This window comes from Mugil cephalus, chromosome 8 (genome assembly GCF_022458985.1).
Source record: "Mugil cephalus isolate CIBA_MC_2020 chromosome 8, CIBA_Mcephalus_1.1, whole genome shotgun sequence".
Lineage (NCBI taxonomy): Eukaryota > Metazoa > Chordata > Actinopteri > Mugiliformes > Mugilidae > Mugil > Mugil cephalus.
The window spans coordinates 20,034,041-20,055,179 of NC_061777.1; the positions used below are offsets into that span (position 1 = coordinate 20,034,041).

General features: G+C 41.5%; 1 protein-coding gene across 3 annotated transcripts in view; it reads left to right on the forward strand.

Annotated features, from left to right (window-relative positions):
* The window catches only part of adgrd1 (adhesion G protein-coupled receptor D1), a 28,240-nt gene that overhangs the window by 2,207 nt on the left and 4,894 nt on the right, over nt 1-21,139 (forward strand). For all 3 annotated transcript variants that reach the window (XM_047592375.1, XM_047592376.1, XM_047592378.1), the window contains 12 exons: nt 17-193; nt 2,033-2,290; nt 3,520-3,587; nt 4,132-4,281; nt 4,402-4,452; nt 5,284-5,407; nt 5,739-5,846; nt 7,070-7,145; nt 8,070-8,211; nt 18,291-18,364; nt 19,094-19,217; nt 20,961-21,064. In XM_047592375.1, the coding sequence (XP_047448331.1) occupies nt 17-193; nt 2,033-2,290; nt 3,520-3,587; nt 4,132-4,281; nt 4,402-4,452; nt 5,284-5,407; nt 5,739-5,846; nt 7,070-7,145; nt 8,070-8,211; nt 18,291-18,364; nt 19,094-19,217; nt 20,961-21,064 (1,456 nt within the window). The remainder of the gene's footprint in view (nt 1-16; nt 194-2,032; nt 2,291-3,519; nt 3,588-4,131; nt 4,282-4,401; nt 4,453-5,283; nt 5,408-5,738; nt 5,847-7,069; nt 7,146-8,069; nt 8,212-18,290; nt 18,365-19,093; nt 19,218-20,960; nt 21,065-21,139) is intronic.

Here is a 21,139-nt window from a genome sequence, read left to right on the forward strand (position 1 = left end):
ATTTATCATTCTCTAGGCATTACCTTCTCCTTTTTTTGGAAAAACCACGAGAGAGAGTCTCGTTTTGCCATAGCCTCTGGAGGGAAAGTGATCTCCAATGGCTTCTCGGTCTACACCAACCCCTACACAGGATACGTGGAGTTTTATACCCGAGGGAACAACCACAGATGGAAGGCAAACATCAAAGTTCCAGGTGCTGTCAGTGAATTTCTCTCTTTGTTTTCCCTGTTCTCTGTCAGTTAAATGTTCCATAAGCACCCAAGAGGAATGTATTTTGATCTCTAAAATGCCATAAATTGTTAGTCATGTAATTGCACTCATGGTTTGGTTAACTGAAAGCAGATGTAGCCACAAGCAGATGATTTGGCGAGTATACGTAAACTTCATAAATTCATAAATCTTTTGCCGTAGCATAAACATACTGTTAGCACAAGATGCACTGATTTCCCATCTTACGTTAAATAATGTGTGGTGATTAGAAAAGGACGAGTAAGATGAGATGTGAAACACATTAAAAAGTGACCACTATTTTGAATTCTTTGCTGCTGATTAAATTTGTATTTAATGAGATGAAATGATTTGGTAAAGTGTTTTGACAAAATGGAATAAATCATGCGGATTAAACATTACGTAGAACTTTAACCAATCAGTACTTTGCTCTCAAATGACTTCTGTCATCCTTGTTTTTGGTGCAGTTACTGGAGGTCGTGTTCACGGGCGTCATAACTCAATTTGGATTCAAGGGTCCGGTTACACAGACCCAAATGTCATATGGTTCTCACACAGTGTGACATGTGGAAACTTTAGGACGTTACGTAAAAAATCTGTTGTCCTGAAGAGATTTTTCGGACGATTGAGCAAACCTTGTTGTTCTTGTGCCATGTGACCAACCTAGTGAGTGAAGGCTGAGAATATTACGCTCTATGCTGAGAAGTTTCTCCACATAAAGGGAGAGCATTGAAAAATGGGTCTGGTCTTCGTTTTGTGCCGTAGCCACAAAAAAAAAAAAAAAGATGCGTTTTGGTTGTTGTTGTCTTCCAGCAGATGTGTTTTCAGACATATTGTCTCCGGGGACATCCTCATCATTCATTTACTTCTTTGTTGTTTGCGTAATGAGACTCACTGGAAGCATGACACGGGATCTTTACCTTAAAAACAACAGAGCCAAACTGGAGCGAAAGCCATCCAGTGGATCTGATAGAAAGTTTCCAATAGAAATGGCTACGAATGATTGGTTCCTAATCATCTCAGCCCGTTTTTATTATCATAATGTGGTTGATCTTCTGTTCTTCTTCTAAGCAGCGATTTCCTGTCCAGAATGTAAAACTGAAAAAAATGAAAAATAGATAAATAAATAAATATAAAAGACTAATAAAAGAAAATATCTGCTACACTAAGACATTCATATTAGTCTTTGCTGTAATCTGTGTCTAGTTTTGGCTAATACTCACTAAATTTTACTATATTAACACTATCACCATGAACTCGCTATCATGTTGGCATTTATCGTATTGCTCAGCCCCCCAGAGCCGCAGCAAAGCTGTAGCCTTTTGTTTAAAGAGGCCATATTATGGTCATCTTCCGGTTCATTATTTTATTTGACTTTGGGTATCAATGAGAATATTTTTTATATGCTTTGATGTTTGAAATGATCATAAGTCTTCCTGAAACATCCTGTTAGCTCCTTTTCCAAGAAGCTCAGTCAGCTCTGATTGGTCAGCTGAGCCTCTCTGTTGTCATTCACTCCTTAGACTGTATCTGTTTACCGAACTACCTAGGCATGCATTAAGCAAATGTGCTACATGGCGACACAGATATGTAAAGGAAGAAAAGGCTGGACTACAGGAAGGCTATTGCAGAAGCTGTGTTTTGTGTAGGAGAGAGTAACTTCTGTGTTGCTTTGTACCCGAGATTTTAGACACTAAAAGATATATGGACATATGACCATAACGTGGCCTCATCAAACAAATAGACACATCATTTGAAATAAGCCGCATGCACTATTAAATTATTCTTTTATTTCCTCTCTCAGGGCCTTTCTGGACACACGTTCTCTTCACATGGACTAACAAGGATGGTCTGAAGGTCTACATCAATGGGACCTTCAATTCTGGTGACACATCTGGCTCTGTCACAGAGAACTATGGAGACCTCTATCCCGATCTTGTTATCGGAACTGGCAACAACAAGGGGTACGGTCGCTACGTCACCGGGGCCTTTGATGAATTTGTCATCTGGGAACGGGCACTCACACCGGAACAAATCATGCTGTACTACCGTGCTGCCATAGGTAAGACATCACTCTATATTGGAAAATATTTCCTGTAGTTCTCGGACATGGCACATCTATTAAGAGCCTTCCTCCCTTTTGATTCAGCTCCGAGGAAGCAGGGGTTAAAAAGCAATTTCCGTCCTTATCCTCGCTGCATTCCATCCACAGAATTCATGCATAACAAAAAGATATTAAACCATACAAGTGTACCCCACCTCCCTATCAAGTGGCTCTTCTGGCACAGAACATTTTCATGAGTTTTTCACCATATTAGTGCCATGGTGCACATATTTCTGCCTTATAAGTATTTATTGCGGAGGCATGTTGGGTTGCAGGGGGCAAATCATTTTGAATTAATGTGACAGGTTACAACTCCTTAGGACAAAAACCTCGGACTCGTGTCTGTTTTTGTTCACTTAAGCTTCTTTGGTCAGTCGAGTGCCTTAAATGGATAAGAAGCTGAGGGTGACAAGAATTAAGAGACATACGTGTCGTATCATAGATTAAGAAATGCAAATGTAGTCTGAGACCTGTTTAAAATCTGACGAAACACACCTCTCTGCAAGTGGTTTAAATCACCTGTTGTCCTGCATATATGCATACTGATGGTATGGTAATATGTTACGAAGACTGTTACTGCCAACAGATAGATTTTCAACTGGTCACAGTGTGTGAAACATAAAGCGCACACAGCCGAGATTTCTTCCCCAGAGTTATTACAAAAAGCAATATATTCCACAGACTATTACCAGACACATGGAGCTTGACTGTTATGGTTACAGAAAAATATTTTTACTTCTCCAGAGCACGCATATAAAATGTTATATTGAACTAAAGAAGAGCAGCAATGGTTCAAAGTGAATCCTCTTATGTATGTCCATATATGGCAATTTTATAGCAGCTATAGATAGTGTTGTTATTAAATGACAGGAAAGACATACAATGCACCCAAGCTTTGCACAGAAGCTCATGACAGAATATTATATGGCTACTTATCCCAGTTTTGTGGAGGTTACAATCTATCTCCTTTCATGTCTAGGAATTGCAGTCACACTGCGAGCTTTATGGTGATATAATCCAGCTGCAGTGCAGCAGCATGCACTGGACAGATCCAATAAAGGACCTAATAACTAAATAACAAAAGGCATCGCTACGTAATCTGTATAAAGATAAAAGGTCGCTATTGTAATCAGATTTAATCATCTTTTCTAAATCTGACCTTTAAAACGAGCCTTCGTCTTTTCCAGGTCAGCCCGAGGTTTTCGCCACGACACCTAGAGTTTCCAAAGAAGTCACTTCAATTTCACCAACAGTCGTAAGTGTGTCCTTTAGGACTTTTCAGGGTTCTTTGGTCAGCAAGACCAGCTTTGTATACGAAATATAACTGTATACTACATTTGTGAACTATCTAGACTTTCTTCATAAATACTGCATCTGAACATAAATGGTATGAAATTACCAGAAATGATTTGGGCTAAAATAAGCACATAAGTCATCACAGAGGTGAGATAATGGCCTTGAACCACTAGCTACATTTCGTGTATTACAGTTGCTTTGTTTCCTTTCAATGATAAATGGAAAAGAATAGTAAGAATAGCGCACATGTGGACTCAGCCTGTTTATTGAAGGGCTTTAGAGATAGAAAACTAATGAAGAAACAGAAGATAGTGACGACAGCTGCTAAACACCACACACAAAGTGGGCACCCAGCTGAAAAAGAGCAACTATGAATCACTTGTCCAAAGCGTATTCCCCAAATTCAGTCACTAAACATCCTGCCTATGTTGGAACTCTGTGTTCCTTCAAAGGCCGCGTCCTGATAGCAAACTAATTTGATGCCTAATGTGCTGTTTCCCTAGAGAGCCACCGAAGTGAGTCCTCCTGTGGTCAGCAGTGACCAAGAGGAGGTCCCAAGCTCCCAGGACCCAGATTCCATGCCAATGCTTGGTTTCCTGAAGGCACTCCCAAATAAGACCATTCCTCACAACACTGCCAACAACCTCACACAGGTCTTTGAGTGCGGTCCTACACACATGTTACAGTTGCAAAACCAGTTCACACACAGACACAATGCTCACCCATGTGCGTATGATGCAACAGTTCCGTGATGTCCATTTTCTTCCACCCAGGCTTTTCTCAAAAGTGTGGAAGAAGTGCTGTCCTCTCCGGGGTTGCCAGAGGTAAATGGGTTCTCACTGTTGTTGTGCAATTGCAGACCATGATGTTATGTAGTATATGCAATTTGGTGATTTGTTTAATCCAAACCACTTAAGTGACAGTACAACAGTAACAGTACCTGGCAGTTAATCCACACAGAATTACAGTATGCCATCAAATATAGTGTTGCTAATGGTTTGAGAGTTGTGCTCTACAACACAATGCCCCAAATGTAAATGCGCCGCTTCCTGTACAGTACACTCATTCTGGACAATCCTCAGTGCTCTCATGTTCAAACACATGGTTTTATGTGCTCAGGACAAACATGCTTGCTTTTGTTGGAAGAAACTGAAACAGATGTCCATGTCAAACTTGGACACTATATACAGTGTTCACTGTGTAAAAGTCCATCTATTTTTTTTCTTTTCCTTTTTTGCCTGGACACTCCATGGCCAACAAGTGTGTTGCTTTCCGTTTCTTATACTCTGATCCAATTCAGTTCCATTTTATTGTATTTTAATTGCATTATTACCATTAAGCAAGCTATTTAAACACCAGATCAAGTAGTCATTACAATGCAACCAAAAGCATTATGCTACTGTACGTTCCCGATTGCTAAATGTACATGTATTTTGAACTTTATACCTTCATGTTTTACATTTGTTTTGTCTCAAAAACCCTACTGACACTTAGAGTCAAACAGAGTGCCCCTTATATTTCCAAAACACAATCTGGGAACCTGGTTAGAGGGGAAACAAGCTGATAAGATTTGACAGGTTAGCATGAATCATTGCTGAGAAGCAGCAGTTGTGAATTGGTTGTGAACGTTTTCCTGTTGGGTCATTGTTGAGCAGCAGTCCACCCCTGTGGTCAGCGGCCTGATTGAGACAGTGGACAGAGTGATGGAGCATATGGTGACTAACCTGGAGCCCAGCCCGAACTCTCTCATCTCCCTGGATGGAACATCGTTCGTAGCGGGTCAGTATGGTGTCAGCTCTACATCACGTAACTCATTGTTTGTGAACTCCTTCGTTCTCTGTCTGATTCAGAGGACGCATCTAATGAATAGAAGTCAACTCTGTCCCCTTTCCGTCTTACTGCTGTGGGTGTTTTTTTTTTTCTTTCATTTTCTTACATAAAATTTTAATCTGGGTAACAGTAAGCTTATTCGTGTCTTTTTCCCAGGAGTGTATCTGCAATAGCTTGATATCTTTGATCCACCCTCGACAAAGCAGAACGGTCTGGTTGCTGCTGTCTCACTTTGTTTTTCTCAACGGTTCTCACTTTTTCTGATCTGTGACCTCCACAGATTACTCTCTAATGAAATTCCCACAGAACTTCAACCTACCGCATTACCGCTTCCCCACTCAAGGCAAGAACTACATCTCTGTGCCCGGAGAGGCGTTCGCCATGCAGTGTAAGTGCAAACAGTGACATTTCTTGAGCAAAGTGGAACTTTTCTATCTTGAGGATTCTCTGTATTAAAAAAAAAATAGTAGCTAGGTTGAGTGTGAACACTTCACATTAGTCGTGTACAGATTCTGCCAAGAGAAAATTGTCCAGCTGGGAGGCTGTTGTTATTGGCCAGTGATTTATTGTGCTAAGATTTAAGACCACTAACACAGCATACAGTGTGGGACAGGAGTGCCCTGGGAGCTTTTGTGTGGCTTTATGGTGCGCTGTAGAAATCCAGCTATGACTTTAATGTTGGCAGTTACCCTTTTATTCAAAACAGAAAGAATGAGAGAGGGAGCACTGTTTCTCCACTTTCCTCCGTCGTTAAAAAGAATGGACCCACATAGCGGAGTGAAAGCAGGAGAGCAGTAATTACAGTGGGCTTTAAAACTCTGTTTGTTTGACTCTGCGTTCAGGTCAGATTCCCTTGGCTCCACCTGGCTGCTGCATGCACCGTGTTGCCGCACAAACAAAAGGAATAAACCGTTTTAATAATTCATACAAGGACTATTATCAGAAATGGAATATTTGTTATGGCTTGACACATTAAAGCCAGGATCAAATTAGCTCTTACCTCTGAATAGCTGGCTGGATGAAATGCTCCATATGCGGGTTTTATATCCTAATTAAGTACTACAGAGAAGGCTACACGTTGCTGTGTTCGACCACTTATTATTATTTGCTCTCTTTCGTACAAGCCTCGTAACCTCCTTGGAGGGATCCTGTTGAAATCATTTTTTTGGATGGTTAGAAACTCTCCCATTGCAGCGTTTATTTGACATCTCCAGGCTTCTGTTGTTCTAGTTGCAGGTCTTGGGTGAAAAGCCTTTGAAAGGAGGAACAGGACCATTACAGATTTCCTCCAATTTTACTGTTTATCTCACAGCACTGAAGTGGGGCCGTGTGATAGGTCAGATCAGGGGAGGGGGACCTCCTGCTCTCCCGGTGAAGTCATGTAAATGTTTCATAAGCTTTCACAAAATCCATGTGGTTTGCGGCACTCTCCCTTTCACCCTTGTGCGAGTGTAAGGCTGTCCTATTAGTCTGCCGGTGCCAGCATGCGCTGACAAGGCGGCGTTAATTAACTTCCCTTCTTTGTGAGCATTTTAGCGGCGACCCTTCACATTCCCGGTCCTCCGTCCATTTCTTTCATATTCGGCCCCTGTGTGTGTTTTTGTTTCTCAGCGCAAACCACCATCGTCGGCCTCTTCTACCACAACATGCACAGCTACTACAAAGAGATCAGCCCCGTCAAGACCAGGTAAGAGGACGAGGCACCCTCCAGTGTCACGAGTGTGCATTGTTTTTCTCATAATTTTGCCTTTTAGTTCCGGCTGTTCAAAAGAAAAAGACAGCTCAGTCCTCTCTCTTTGTACTCCCTGTGTGGGAATCATGTCCACTGGCACCAAGGCACCCCCCCCCCCCCCCACCCCCTCCCCACCCCCCTCACCCGCTTCCTGAACCACAGAACAGCTGTGTCCTGGGGCCAAAGTCTTATCTGTCCCTCTAGCCTATCTGTCATCTGACAACTCAAACTACACTGACTGATACACCCTGCTATTAGCCTCACACATCCCGCAAACCCCCTTCAGTTATTGTCACATTGCTGGACCAGGTCGTTCTAGTCCTGCTGTACTGTTTATGTTTACAAAATGTGATATAACAGCAATTAAGCAACCCGTTTTTTTCCCACTATATTCTTCATGGAAATTCAAGTAAATATGATGCAGTACATCTGAAGATGTTTGTGACTCTCTGCCAACCGTCTACGTGGGTGAGCTCCTTCTGTATCATGACAGAGAGACGATCCTTACATGATCCCACTTTCACCCATCAGACGATGCTGAGGAACTAATACAGTGCAGCTGGTTGTTATTAATTAAAACGACAGAAGATCCGAGACCCATCTGAATGCTATTGCTCCGTGGAAAACGCAATAATTCACTGCATTTTGTTGGACAATAATTAATGTTGTTGTATGACAGTTTAATACACTATTAACTGGAGCGCTGGAGCCTTTTATAAAACTACCTCTTCATCTCTATCCGTACAGTCGGCTACAGAGACAGTTGGGTTTAGTTTCCTTCTTTTACGTTTTGTTTTTATAGGTAGCGTTGCTTCTGGGTTTTTTTTTTCCTTCTTTGTTTTACATTGCCTACATCTTTTCTGCCTTTTTGTCTTTTAGGATCAACGAAGCGGTGGATTTCAAGGATCACAAAATCCAGGTAGCAAGCTGTCTCATCTCCCTGAAAGTGGAGCCTTTACCAGCCTTGTCTGTCAACCTCTCTGGAGCGCCGCTCATCAGGATTGTCCTCGCCCATGTCTTGGTAAGGATCAGCTCATAACCTGTCTGACTTTGACTCATGTTTTTATCTCAGTGAGTCACAAATGCCTAAAAAAGTGCTTTTCCAGTTGGCAGGCCTGGTTGTTGGGTGTGGGGCACCGTTATCAGAGGAAAGAGAGTCACGGTCGGCCAAAGCCAAATCCCCCCCATATGAAATCCATCAGGTCTATTTTTAGTGTCTAAGAAGATGGGTGTCGATCACACTGAGGCTTATGCAGCTGGGCATTCACCAGCACAAAGAGCAGGGCCTATTTTGGTTTTCATTAGCCTGCCTAAATTTTCCTTTGCGGAGCATGTGGCTTCCAGAAAGCAAGCTGATTATGGATATTTGAAATGCAAGCTGAGGGCGCTTTGAAAGGAACAATAATTTTCTTTTACATACAACATATTTTTCCTTCGGTGCTTTATGGCAGGGACTTTGCCAGTTTTCCATGGGAAATGCATTTGAAACTCGTAATGAAAATTAACTTAAACATGTGTTTTGCATTAGCACTTCACAGCCATGAATATTTTTAATTTTTCTTTTTTTGTTTTTGAACATTGATTTGAAGCCATCCTTTTCATCGCAAAGAATTATGTTAATGGCCTTTTAGATGATCATACAATAGCATTATTGTGGCAGTTAACAAACCCCACCACAATGTAGTTCTGTTTAATTTACAAGTCCTCAAAGAATTCACTTTCTATTGAGGTGAACTACCAATATATTTCGCTGCCGACTTATAAAATCAGAAACTCGTGCAGCTTCATGAAACCATGGCAATATTGCTTTGTTTGCCTTCATTTTCCTTGGTGAAATAAATGTTTATGCTGTAATTATTTGGCCCGCTTCCTGTGACAATGAATACTCTGTTTGTTTTAGCAGACACCATGGGAGAGGGCTTACAATCTCCTTTGTTATGGGTGTGCTGGAGATGCTCACCAGCCCCGCTGTCTATTGAGTCAAGGTGTTTCTATTTTAGTTGGATTGCTTTTGCCTCTGATGTAAGAATAGTTTCTTACATTCTTTCCTTTCTATCCTATTAAAAATAAGTTGTTATGCCTATTACTAATTCGTGCTGATTGGAGCACAACATGCCAACACATTTCAACTTTACATTTCTCAGATGATGATTTATGTGGAGAAGCTGCTTTGTAATTTGGCAGACAGCGCTTTTGGCTGTGAGTGCATCCAGAAACGGGTTGTTTTGCTATAACGGGTTTGCCGCACCGACCTGCGGTTGGATTTAGTCAAAGAAGTGACTATTTTTGGAGTTTTAATGCATTTGGCAGCAAGTGCATATTTATCACCTCCCATGCTTGTAGGCTGGGAGGGCAGCTCGCGCAGCATGTGGCAGGCATTCCCCCATCGCTGTTTATGCTGGTCTTTACTGCCTACACAAGCGAGCTAAACCTCAACGATGTCCTCTCATGACACTCGTTCGTTGCGCCAGAGCAAGTGATTTGCAGCCGGCCTCTCCGTTTATAGACAAGCGCCCACTGACTTCATTAAAACCCAGTGGGGGTGGGGGGGGTGCTGGTGTGTCTGAAGCAGAAATGTGTCAGCCCTCTCATCCGTCTTTTCACGCTGTCATGGCTTCACCAAGTCCTGTGTGCTATCTATAGTTCAGTATTTACTATCGTCCAAATCCAAATCCCATCAATTTCCCTCCATACAATGGATTCATAGAGCTTTGCGTTATGGCATGTACCGCTCACTCGGGCCAAGGTCAAAGCTCTGTGGCTGGTGTCCTTGCTCACTGGATTGATGCTGCCTGAGCTCAGTGAAACAGCCCAGTGAGGTCATGCCATTCCCAGCTGACTCAGTCAGAGCCGAGGTGCCGCCATCGCCCTCTCTGTGGCAAGGAGTGGGTTTGGTATCCTGACAAGGTGTTATCAAGGCTGCTGGAGGCGCGTACGCTTTCTCACGCCATTCAGCCGCGGTGTTGATTGGACACTGGCTCCGTCGGTGATTTATTACCGCTGTCTGACTCCGGATCGGTTCGAGAGAGCGGACTGGGAGAGGAAGAGGGGTAGAAAGAGGGTGGGAGGTATTGGGGTCTGTAGTTAAACATTAATACTTACCCTGTCCCATTCTTCCTTCAAAGCATCACACTAATGGTATGAAGGGAATGAATGGAAAGACTGATTTCATGAGCAAGTCCATTTATAGGGTCAAAACTGGGAGGATTCAAAAAACAGATTTTGACAGTGCCTGACTTTATGAGCTTATAAAGCAGTGTGTTAGTTTGGCCGCTCCATAAGAAGGCGACAGCTGGAACAGATGGGCACCATGCAGGTGGCCCCTACTTTATCTGTCTCTCTTATTTTATTTCATTTGTGGCGCAACAAATAATTTACTTTAAGGGAGGAAGGAATTGTTTATCAGTACATTTTAGTATCCGCACCACTTGTATATATCTCGTTGTTAAATATAAGCACGTGGCAACCGCCAGAGCTAAAAAAAAAAAAAAAAAATGAAGGCAGCGGTTAAGTGTCGAAGATTGAAGTTCCTCATGCGTCCACTTAAGGGTGGCCTAAAAAATGAGTCAATCCTTGTAGACCTCAGTGAGGTGCCGACATAAAAGCATAAACATGTTAATGCACTGGTCTTCAACAGGGGGTCCGCGACCCCCAGGGGGTCTGCAGAGGAACTGCAGGGGGGTCACAAATTCTTCGCTTAAAAAAAAACATTTTTCATTTATTGTTTAAGTTTCCCCCACAAATTAAAATTTATTTAACATGAATCCAACATATATTAGTAAAGGGATAAGGGATAGCTTAATACTGAATGGAAGATGATAATAATAGTGCATATAGCACGAGGCTGAGTTTAATATAGAACACATATAGGTCGGGGGTCCCTAATTAATTTCTCCATCAGTTTGTGGGTCCTGTGTTAACACCTTAATTCCTCATTCTTGAATGAATTTTAATACAACCACACTTTTAATTTATACTTAATTTAGGGCTGTGGGGGTGAGATCGTTACCGTCAGAGATTTCAGCTTTTGAATTTGTTGGGAACTGGTCAGACTGATGGTGACCAGATGACAGCGGTCAGAGCCACAACACTGAGCTTCAAAGCTGCCTCTTTCTTTCTTTTTTGAAGAAAAAAAGAGCAGCTGCTTAGCTTAGCTTAGTTTAGCTTAAATACTGCAAACAGCTGGAGAGCTGCCTGGCTCTACCGCAAAGCAAAGCAAGCTCCCCCCTCCAGCACTACCGAATGTGACTTGTAGCTATAGTAAATCACATGTTGAACTAAAACAAAAACTGGCCACTAATATGACTCAGGCAACATTACTCCCCTCCAAGTTATTGTAAAAATTAGATACGTTAATAACTAACATATATGTTTTTTTTCCATTTAGCAAGATCCCCTAGCTCCATCCCTTATTAAGGCTCATGAACATGTGTTTGGTGGGAACAGTTTGTTGGGACCAAAGAGGTCAGTGGCTGAGAGGGAAAATGCACAGCTCACGATTACAAAGGCGTCTAGACTTGTTGGAGCTTCCTATACGCGCTGAAAATAATGGACTATTGTTTGGCAGGTTTGAAAATAAACACACTAAAGGTTATTTAACCCTTTCTGACACGCACACCCGCAATCATTTAATCATGCAAGCCCATGCTGGTATCAGTCATTTCTGACATAACTGTAATCACTCTTTATTGCTAGTCTTTTTATAGCTCTCAGCACACGCCCAGCTTAGACCATACGGGCAGAGGCTCTCCTCCTTCCCTCTCGCGCTGCCAGCCACCCACACCCATGCACACCAACGCGCTCACACAAACTTCGGCCAAGTGAGCCAAAATATACTGATCAATCACAGATGGAGGTCTGGCCAATGCTATTCCTCACTTGCCAAAAGACTCCCTTTGCAGCTCCTCCCATTTAGCCGCCCCTTCCTATCAACAATGTAACCTCTCGACTGCCACCTCAGAGAAACCCCTCATCCGCGCCCACACAAAGTTTTTGATGTGGGTTTTTTATTTTTCTGTCTGTTTTTGGATGTGTAGAACAGACTTGCAGTTGCAACGGAGGGGAAAGGCGAGATAAAGGCAAAATAGAAAGAGGAATCATTCAGTTCCCTCGAAGAAAGGCACCACTCGTTGAATTATTTTAAACGTGGAAAACAAGTTCTACACCCTGAGCTAAATTTGGGATTGTTGTGCACAGGAGACATCTTTTATGGAGAGCTCTCATGCAAGTTGGAGATATTTAGGGATCAACAAATACCTACCAAAAACATAAATTAAACCAATTCATGCTTGTTCATTTCTGGATCCCGCTGATTTTATATAATGCTATTATATATTATATTAATTATAATCAGGTACGGGACAATTAGTCACTTTTCTGTTGATCAAAAAATCAAACAAATTCATTACAAAAAATCAATCAGTGTCTACTTTAATCGCTTAATTATTGTATCTGAGAAATAGAAATTTGAAACTATAACTATATTGTTATAATTCTGTCTGCAGGACTTTGACAAACAATGTTTTAAAAAAGTTCTAAAGGCGACTTTTTAACCTAGGTTTGTGTTCTGGTCCTGATCTCAACTGCGAAAGCAGCAGCAAAATGTGAACTCGTTACTGAAACACACATTTCATGTATAACTTTCGGTTTTCTGACTCTGCTAACAAAAAAGCTTTTCTTTTTGTGACCTCATCATTTACATGATTCAAAAGACAAGGCACAAAACAAATACATCAGCGCAGGTTTCATCACTCAGCATCACCCTATTTACCGTTCAGTGTATTTTCCGCTGGGAACTTCGTTGCTCTAAAGGCCGCCTTCGGCTCACAGATGCGAATGCATTCCTCGGGAAAGGGGCCGTAACCGTTACAGTGGCCCCATATGGAAGCCTGTGGCGTTAGACACACAAAAGAATTCAAGCAGAACTCTCTTTTATCGCGTGAGGTTTTTTTTTTCTAAAAGAAAAAAAGCACTGTAACTTCTAGGGCTGCTTGATTGTCCCCATATTTCCTCACACCCTCCGTGAATATCGCCATGTCTTGTTGTTTTCTGCGACTGAGCTGAGGCCACAGCTGCACGTCTTTTTACATTTCCCCTGACGGCATGATCTCACTCAAGGCCAGTTGTGTTTTGCTGCATGGATTCGGATTCTTGCTCGGCATGCTGTATGTGGATCAACCGAAATCCAGAATCTGATCAAAAAGCCCTGGGGCGACAACACGATCTGTGCTCCATCACAATCACTTTCTGCGTCGCACGCTGTAGTTTCTTTTGACCTTAAGGCGGCTCAATGGACAATTATTTTTCTCAAACTCTACGTCACTCTTTTTTTCTCTTTAGTGTGCTGGACTACCCCATACCTCCGTATGACTTTTCCAGACATGCCGCAATAAAGGGTTTCCTTCCCTTACTAAATTTAACAACAGACAGTCAATGCAGCTTACGCACATACGAAGTTAGGTGGTATTAGCTTTTAAATATTGTCTTTTAGTTGCGTGAAATGTGATTGGCGAGTTTCAGTCTTTTTATGGCGCCTGTTGGCCGCTGTAAAGTTGATATCTATACCAAATGCTGAAAGCGAAGTCCACATTACACCCTGTCTCTGTGTGATCTGGAATATTTGGAATATTTGCGGGTGAAATGGAGAAGGATTCATCTCCCTTGCACTTACACTGTTGTATAATTTTTCACAGTTATTTAAATTTAGCACAACCAAAGCCTTTTTTTTCACTTATTTGCTCCTGAAATATACTTGGCTACTTTTCATAGCTGCATATCAATGTACCAGAGTTGGAAGGAATGAGTGGGATTAATATCCGGCTCTGGAAAAATCTAGACCAGATACTGTTTTTTTTTAAATATATATATTTTTAGCTCAGACCAGACGTGATATGATTAATTTTGGTGTCCACTGAAGCGGAAATATTTCTTAAATAACCTTTCGGTGCCCTAGTGTTGTACTGGTTTCACTGCAGCATGTTATTGCCTTTACTGTTGGAAAAGACAAAGCTAAATTCAAGTTTTTACTTTAATAAATGCTGAATCATTTTAGAAGGAAGTCTATTCCAGTTGGCTGATGAAACCAGGATGACGGGTGGCGTGTAGATTTCTCCATCTATTCTTTATTTGCACTCCACTTGAGGACCAGCTGTCAACTGCTGAGATTTAAATCAGCCCGGAGTTGCCTGATATCTTGGGATTTGCAGCGACATATGCTGTCAGTGTTTGCTGAAGTCCTCTCAACCACAGCGAGGCTTCGGCTTTCAGCTCTGCTAGATCTGCAAGACACCACAGAGGACAGAGAGGCTTGCTTTTATAGAAATTACTGGGTTGTGTGTGTCATCTAAGGCTTATGTGCTTTTGTGATGCCTGCAAGTGTTTATTTTCATCCCTCGTCATTTTATCCAAATGGCTCAACGCAGTCATTAAAAAGCAAAAGGAGAGGCTTGCTCTGGTTTAGAGGGACATGTTTCAGACAGCAGCCGGGGGTTCTCATGATGATGTTGATGTGAATGCCTGGAAGATTTGTGTGTTAGCATTCGCGCGCCATCAAGACATGCCACTCAGCTCTCTGAACTTCAGCATTAATATACAAAACAAAATATTGACTGACTGGCAACCTCTCCAGGGTGTTAACCACCTCTCATCACATATGAGCTGGGACTGGCCCCAGAACCTTGCAAAGAATGAGCCTTAATGAGCTGGTAAATCTTATCACTAGAGAGTGCAGATATAGCCGCTGATGATACAATTCCAAAAAGTCACGAAATGTAGTTCTTAACTTGGAGCGAGACGATCAGTTGTGATTTCACATGAGCAAATACAACTCAACTGGAGTTACAGAGTATGAAATGTAAAATGAATTAATGAAGTTTTTTCAATTTGTCAAGACTAAACACAAATGCATAAGTAAATTGAAATAATTAAAAGTATATAGTAATAAACAAAGTAAAATATAAGTAAAAATAATAAATGCTTTTTTTTAAAAAAAGAGGGCTAAAACAACACACCAATAAGAACACAATTCATCCGTGATTGAGCTGATTAAGATCAGTCTGTTTAAGATAAGATAATCCTTTAATTTGACCCACATAAAAGTTACATAACACAAAGATTTACGAGATTTACGACTGCATTATCAAGACGAGATGGACTCACAAGTTGTTTGAGCTCAGACTTGAGGACATTCAACGCTACCGTAGTACGGTAGCCTAACTGGACAAACTTAACAGAATTAGACAATCAATGCTAATTTTTATCATGCTATACAGAGTTTTTCTGTCATGTTGTATTTTTACAAAATTGGTGAGGACAAATAAGATATTCAAACATACTGATAGTAAGAGGTGCTATAGAGTAAAGCAGATAAATCCAATGAGAGTCCAAAGAAAAGGGGGATCCAGCTAAAGAAAATGTCAATCAGAAAAAAATCCCAAACCCGAAGACAAGAATCCCAATCAGAAAGCCGGGCGGAAAAAACAACGCAAGGACGGGAAGCAAAAATAACAGAGATGACAGGTTATACTATAAAACAGGAAATACAACCCAAGAATAAAACACATCCCCAAACGGTAGCATATGATTAGTGTTGTTTGTAAAGACTTTTTTTGCCTACTGGGTGAGGAGAAGGAGAAATTAAATAGCCAAGATGATTACTCAGTTGAGTAAATGTACACTTGCACTTCGTCGCTACAGGCAAAGTGAGCGCGCTTAGCTAGAGCATCGCTCGGTGACTACAGCCGCGCCCAAGTAAAATAAATGAGTAAATGGATCGCTAGCCTTCACTGGCACGTTAAGACTCCAAGAGGGTTGCGTCGCAGTTTATTGTACTTTTATCCCCCTACGTTGAAGATGTAAAAGCTGCCAGTGTGCTCACAGAGACTACTTTAAGATGTACTTTTCACTCTCCACATTGATTTGAAATCTGCATTCGAAAATGAATAAACCTGTCAAACTCAATAGTGCATTGTTCGAGATAGTTGCCAACCTGTTTTGGCCTGTCATATGTATTTCAGACATTTACAGTTTACAGAAGGTCAGATTTCACTTTTAAACAGCTCAGATGGAATCATTTAAGCTATTTGAAGTCAAGACTAGCCACAACATTCCTGTATCATTAATCATCTATCAAAACTGCCATTGCAATGTGACCTTCATGAGCATGACCCCGAGTCTTCTTTTTTAAGTGGATTTTCCTGATTAATCTGCAGCACTTTTCTCTATAATTAGGTATTTTGAAGGCAGGGCAATTACATTTTATGTGAAGTTTTGTGCTTTAGTAAATGATGTGAGTACTTCTTCCATGTTTAATAGCCGTAGACTTTAATGTTAAACTGCTGTGACATCCAGTGTCTAGTAAAAACAACTATTATAGGTAAACTTGTGGTTGAGTGCTGCATCGCGTAGGGTGTTGCAACATGCAGGCACCAGCAACACCTCGACTATCAATGATTTATCAGCCTGTCTCTCTCAGGCTCTTCTCCTTTATCAGCCTGCCACTCTTCATCACTCTCCTGTCACTAGCTTTCATTCTCTCATCTTCCTCTCTGTTCTGCTCTCCTTACACGAGCCTCAAAGTGATTCCCAGGCCAGTGTTTGCTGGCCTTCTGTTGTTAATAAAGAGTTGGAGCGCCAGCTGCAGTCTTGGCTGGTAGTAGCCGAGGCCTCGGGGCACTGGGGGAAACAACAGCATGCGCTCAAGACCGGGCCAGATATCCGAGTGCATTTAAACGCTCACCAGTGACTTTCAGGTTCCTGCACCTCCACTCAGATGTGAGCCCGGAAAATACAAGCTGGATGTGGACACAAACAGACTGTTAGGGAGGAAATCTTACCAAACGGCGCTCTTTCGTATGTGTGATGGTCTGTTAGCTAATGTATATTTCAGATTGTGCCTGGTGCACATCATGGTCGGCCAATGATGTAGTGTCTCCCGCGAGGCATGGTTTACATTGTGGGCTTATTATGGATCATTAGTCTTTCTTCATTGCACAGGAATACTGGAGGTTTTCGGTAAGAGCAAAAGTGACATTGTAGTGCGAGGCTTACAGTGTGCCAGCTGCAGCTTGTCTCTATTCCATCTGCTTTCATTTACACCCAACAAGAATTGTAAGTTATTAAAGTCCCCAGGAGAGCAGTAAATTCACCCACAGGGTTTGCTTGCAGTCCCTCAAAGCGGGCCGTTGGCTGGTGACGACGGGCTGCATTTAAGACGCTTTCACGACTCTTGGACCTGCTGGCTCTAATGGACCACATGAATATCCATTGCATTCATCTAAGGGATCACAATACTTGATGACTAAAGAGCTGCATGTGCAAAACAGACAGAATGAGAGCAGTGATTTGATTACACAATGAAGTCAAGGTACTGCGCTATGCTTTGTAATATGAATCACGGTGCCTATGGGCCAGGAAACAGACAGCCTGACTGTCAGTTTCACTCTCGCTCTCACTTTTTCCAGAAGGAAGTAGTGCAGACACAGTCCATCTAATCATATACTTATTCAGTCTGAGAGTCGGTGCTCAGAGAACGAGAAGAGGTGCGCAGCCTCTCAGTAAGGCCTCTCAGTATACACCCAACCAGCCAATGGAAGTGTTGTTTTCTTCAGATGACAGATTGAGTAGGGTAGTGGTTTGACCTGAAATCAGGGCCAAGCCCCAATTACTGCATTCTTGCACTGTAGCCATTAGCTCACTGCCTCTGGAGGCTCCAAATCTCATATTAAGACATGGAAAAAGTGATTTATAATCAAGTACGATCCGTGAAGACAGTAAGGATAACTGCTCAGTGTATTAACCACCTTCGCTGAGTGTTGATATGCTTTGTCTTTCCTTTAGTAAGACTTCAAATCCCTTTAGTTTTACTGCATGTAAGCACCAATGAAACTTTTTTTTTTCTTTTCGTGTAAGTAATGAGTCTAGATGTAAGCTAACAGTAATGACCATAAGCATTAGACAGGAAGTCAGAGAAGCCAAGCGTTCAGGAAAGCATTATGAAATAGTGGAAACAATGTTTGCAAATTATTAAAGGTTTTCCTGTATCACATACTTTCTCCATGTTCAATTCAAATTCTCAATTTTATTTATACAATTCCTTTCCAGACTAAAGAACAGCAGGACCAAGTGCTTAATCAGAGCAACAAAGTGTTCCTCTACTGTGCGTTCTTGGACTACAGGTGGGTCGATGTTTCTAATTTAAATGCAGAATGTCGCTGTTGTTCATTCAAAAGGTTGAGCCAAAGATGTTTTATTTTTTTGCACATTCTCTGCTCAAGCCTTTAAATTGTTTGACAGAAACATTGATTTAGAAAAGGTGCATTTCCTTTTCTCACTCACATAAAATAAACAAAAAAAAAACATTTATTCCGTACTCTAAAAAAAAAAAAAAAAAACTTTTATTTCATATTCTATCCACCTGTGTTACAGCTCATCGTTTTGTGACACTTAAACTACTGTGATCAATTCATTTCCCTTATGGATCGTTAAAGTCTGTCTAAATCATTGCCATTTCAGCTTGTTGTAAGTTAAGCAAGTGCTCTGCTCTGTGAAATGTGAAAGGATGGTGATGTGACACACGGAGCCAAATCTGTATTAGAAAGCATAAATCATTTTAAAAGGGAGTGTGTTTTAGTTGGATTCAAAGGCTTCCTCTTCATACTCCCCTTGAAACTCAAGAAAAATGTGAATTATTATGTTGCCCTGTCAGATTGCCCCAGCAAAGTCAGCAAAACTATTTCTCCATGTGCCTCCCACAATGGATTATATTGAGCGATCACTGCCAGTAGTGTTTCAGTAAAAAAAAGTTGCTTTTTCTATTTTTTCTGTATATCTGCTGTCCTTTATTTTCTGATTGTCATATTGAATATATTTTCTCTCTGAGTCATACCGCTTGTCATTCCTTTCAGTTCTAACGAGGGCGTATGGTCCAATGAAGGCTGCGTACGCTCAGATGGAAACATGACGTATTCCGTGTGTTTGTGCAACCATCTCACCAACTTTGCCATCCTCATGCAAGTCGTGCCTTTGGAGGTATGATGTCTTGGCTGCAGTGGTTTTTCTATGTCAGGCATTTCCTCAGGAGAGGGTTCTCTGGAACAGGGCAGAATGCGGTTCGTGTTGGAGCAGCTGGCAGTGCTGCTGGAGAAGGAGGAGGAGAAAATGTTTCTTATTGGAGGAAAAATTAGCACACAACTGCCGCTGTAAAATTTTAAAGCAATAAAATCGCAAAAATGGCGTTATGAATCCCAACAAAACACCTTGTGCAAGAAATATTGTATACAATGAAATTCATTTAAGAGCGCTAGCTACGACGCTAACATCAGTTTTGCTGCCAATGTTTTCATAGTGGTCACTCTTGGTACTGCAACTAAAGAAATCTTCCCACTGCTGCCCAAAAAGCCTTTACCCTGTGGACCACTATCATAAGATTCCTTGCACTAAAAACTTTGTAAAGGATTACTGCTTAATAGAAATTAAATAATAAGTTTTATATTTATAAAATGTAAAAATACTGATGCATGCATGAACGAGTTGGATAACACTTATCTGCATGTGCATGTCAGAGAGCCAGAAGATTTGTTTGGTCAATGTGCTCAGAGATTTCATTTCAAGTTGAATGGGCACCATTGTTGACTCTGATGTCCAGTTCTTGGAGGACATTTCATGGGCATCCAAAATGTGGCCTATCCTGCTGATGTGTGGCCAAATTCAACAGTGTACCCCTCCGTCTGCATCTGTTTCACAAAATAAGTACATTTGTAGGAACATATTTGGAGAGGATGCTGTGGTCGACCACACAACAACCAGAGGCCCCTACTGGAGCCTGGGACAATTTATCGTTTCCTCCCTATGGGTCAATTTTAAGCAGACCCGCATGTCGCACTGTTAGTTTTACTGGTGGTTTTACGCAGTAATTCTCAGGACAACTGTGATTAAGTGTCGTTATTTTGGACCACTGCACAGGTCAGTGGTCTATTCCTCAAGAGGGATCACAAAAAACGTCAGGAAAGAGTCACTTTAAATCCCCCGGGTTGGCATTGGTTATTTTGTACCAACATTGTCCTGCACAGTATCACGTTTGCATCATCTGCGTTTACAGTGACCCTGTGTACAATGTCACTACATTATAAATATTTGTTTTCCACCAATATGTGCTACGGGAGAATGGTAGCATCCACGATGGCTCCTTTAAATAGAAAATTGGACCTCGTATTGCAGCTTTGCGAACCAGTGTTGTATTTAAAGCGCAGAGGTCAATTTGATGCTATACTTTCCCTCAGCAAGTCTCTAATTAGTGGTTCTGCCTCATCCCACAACTGTGAGGGAACATCCCGCGTATCCCTTTTCTGGGTCCATGTGACTTCTCTGTCTTTGTAATGACAAGGCACATGAGTAGATAGTTAATGGAGAATCAAACCCGAACCTTCAAAATAGCCTGAACTCCAAAACATCAATGCACTGAGCCGTAAGCCATGGATGTGTGCATGAAAACACAATTATCACAGTTAGCTTTTGAACTATGTACACTTTTCGCATGCCAAACTATGAAAATAGGTATTTGTCCTACAGGGGAAAAACAACTTTAACTCAAAACTGGCATGTAAACAAACAAATAAAAATTAAAATCATATGAGACAGGTTTCCTTTCTGACCAAACAGGCTGAATTACACAGTTAGTTTAGATACGCTGTGATTTACTGATCCAACATGAATATCAAAATGCTTTACTTGTTGTCTTGACCATTGCTGACCGCGTTGTGTCTTTACAAACAGCTCACTACTGGCCACAGGGTGGCACTGTCAACCATCGGTTATGTTGGCTGCTCAATTTCCATCTTCTGTCTTGCCATCACTCTGGTCACCTTTGCAGTCTTGTCGTGAGTATAATCAGTCAATTTCTGTCATGCAACACTTAGTGGTGCTTTATATAGAGTTAATGCAGTCTAATTTAC